The sequence below is a fragment of the Hoplias malabaricus genome, chromosome Y, assembly GCF_029633855.1.
Source record: "Hoplias malabaricus isolate fHopMal1 chromosome Y, fHopMal1.hap1, whole genome shotgun sequence".
Classification (NCBI taxonomy): Eukaryota; Metazoa; Chordata; class Actinopteri; order Characiformes; family Erythrinidae; genus Hoplias; species Hoplias malabaricus.
The window spans coordinates 26,402,924-26,405,423 of record NC_089820.1 but is presented as its reverse complement, the minus strand read 5'-3'; the positions used below and the strand labels follow the sequence as shown (position 1 = coordinate 26,405,423).

The 2,500-nt window shown below is 48.2% G+C and overlaps 1 protein-coding gene across 1 annotated transcript in view; it reads right to left on the bottom strand.

Annotated features, from left to right (window-relative positions):
- The window catches only part of LOC136679029 (polypeptide N-acetylgalactosaminyltransferase 9-like), a 59,881-nt gene that overhangs the window by 54,063 nt on the left and 3,318 nt on the right, over positions 1–2,500 (bottom strand). Inside the window, 2 exon segments of the mRNA XM_066657287.1 lie at positions 1,081–1,204; positions 1,206–1,898. Of these exon segments, the coding sequence (XP_066513384.1) occupies positions 1,081–1,204; positions 1,206–1,334 (253 nt within the window). The 5' untranslated portion in view covers positions 1,335–1,898.

Sequence of the window (2,500 nt, the reverse complement as noted above, 5' to 3'; positions counted from 1 at the left end):
GAGAGAGAGAGAGAGAGAGAGGGGCGGAGTTGAGAGAGGGGGAGAGAGGTAAAGGGAGAGGGGTGTGTGGAGAGAGAGAGAGAGAGAGAGAGAGAGAGAGAGAGATGGGGAGAGAGAGTGAGAGAGAGAGAGAGAGAGAGAGAGAGAGGGGGAGAGAGGAGGGGGGAGTGATGAGAGAATAAAGACAGGAAGAAGAAAAGAGAGAAAGAAGTCCAGGGCGCCATGGAGAATACGGTGGGTTTCTGGTTAAATGGCCACAAATTGTATGAGTGAATGGGTAACTGATTGAGTGAGTGTACGAATGAGTGGGTTAATGTGATTTAACTGATTGAATGTGTAAATGAACGAGTGAGTGAATGAGGTGATCGTGTGATTGTGTGAGTGATATATTCAATAAATGATTTGCAGAATGTGTAAGTGAATAAGTATGTGACGAGTGAGTAAACAAGTGAGTGAATGAGGGAGTTTGGGAGTAAAAAATGAAGGAGTGAGTAAGTAAATGAGTGAGTAACTGAATGATTGAGCAAGTGATTATGTGAGCAACGGCACATTACTGGATGAATGAGTGAATATATGTCTGAATTAGTGAGTAGAAGAGGAAATGATAAAGTGAATGGATGTGTGAGTGAATATGTGAGTGACTGTGAATGAACGACTGAATGAACAAGTGAATGTATGTCTGAGATGGAGAGTGAATGTATGAGTGACTGTGAATGAATGAGTGTGTGAATATATGAATGAATAAGGAAGAGATGGAGTGAATAGATGTATGACTGAATAAGTGAGTGAATGATGGGGAAATGACAGAGCGAATGTATGTTTGAGTGAATATGTGATTAACTGATTTAACAGGTGAGTGACTTTGCAACTGAATGAATGAGTGACTGAATGTTGCTTGAATGGACGAGTGAGTGATTATATGACTGAGTGAATGAGTGAGTGAATGTATGACCATGTGAGTGAGTGAGTGAGTGAATGTATGACCACGTGAGTGAATGAGTGAGTGAATGTATGACCACGTGAGTGAGTGAGTGAATGTATGTACACTCAGCATTATAGTAGCAGTGCGTGAGTCCTCACCGTTGAGCTGGTTGTAGACAACGTCCTCCAGACGCTCCAGCCTTTGGAGAATGGAGTGTCGATCCAGTCCCCGACACTTTCCCGCTCGGCGGGCTAGGGTCGCGGGGAAAGCCTAAGGTCAGGAAGGCTCTGCCGATCTGAACCAGCTCCTCGGACCGGTCCTGTATCCGGCAGTACACGGAGAACAGGATAATCCCCACGAACACCAGGATGTTGACGGTCAGCAGGGTCTTGATTTTCCGTGCCACAGCCATTAAACCGGAACCCGAGCGGGCCGACCACTCCGGGCCTTCGGACCTTATTCCATCCACTGTCCCACTGCTGACCACCGCTCCGGACTGGACATGTCACAGAGGTCCTGGCGCTCTAGGGTCCTCCCCGTGCCGGACGTGGTGAAGTGTCCAGGAGAGCTGACAGCTGCCGAGGGACGTTACAACACGGCGCGGTTCACCCACAAAACAAACCAGGACACGTCTGACTGGACGGGGACAGGTTTCCAGAGGACAGTCCAGGTTCTTTCATGTCCTTTGAAGCTGGCGTGGGTTCGAGGGATGCTTTATTAAGTATTAATAATTACAGATCAAAGATGAGTTTATTATGTTTATTGTTTATACATTTTAAATCAGCAGGAGGTTCCTTTAGTCGTCAGGAGTCATTCAGACCCTTGGGTGTCAGACAGATTAATCCAGATTTCAATCCAGTCCTAACGAGGGACACAGCCCTGGGAGACGTTCACTGCTTCATCCTCGCCGTGATTCTGAGCTGGTGTTTATCCAGCAGAACCTCAGATCTCACTGAGGTTTCATCGCCGTCTCACTCTGTAAATCACACACAGACACACACATGAGGACGAGACACCAACAAACATCTGATAACAGAACACACAAGTTTTTACCCTCACACTCAGTCACTCACTCACCCCTGTGGACACTTTCACCCTCTCGCTCAGTCACTCACACACTCACCCCTGTAGACACTTTCACCCTCTCACTCAGTCACTGACTCACACACTCACCCCTGTAGACACTTTCACCCTCTCACTCAGTCACTGACTCACACACTCACCCCTGTGGACACGTTCACCCTCTCACTCAGTCACTCACACACACACTCACCCCTGTGGACACTTTCACCCTCTCACTCAGTCACTCACACACACTCACCCCTGTGGACACTTTCACCCTCTCACTCAGTCACTCACACACACATTCACCCCTGTGGACACTTTCACCCTCTCGCTCAGTCACTCACACACACATTCACCCCTGTGGACACTTTCACCTTCTCACTCAGTCACTCACACACTCACCCCTGTGGACACTTTCACCCTCTCACTCAGTCACTCACACACACACTCACCCCTGATGGACACGTTCACCCTCTCGCTCAGTCACGCACACACAAATCTGATAGAGTGTGT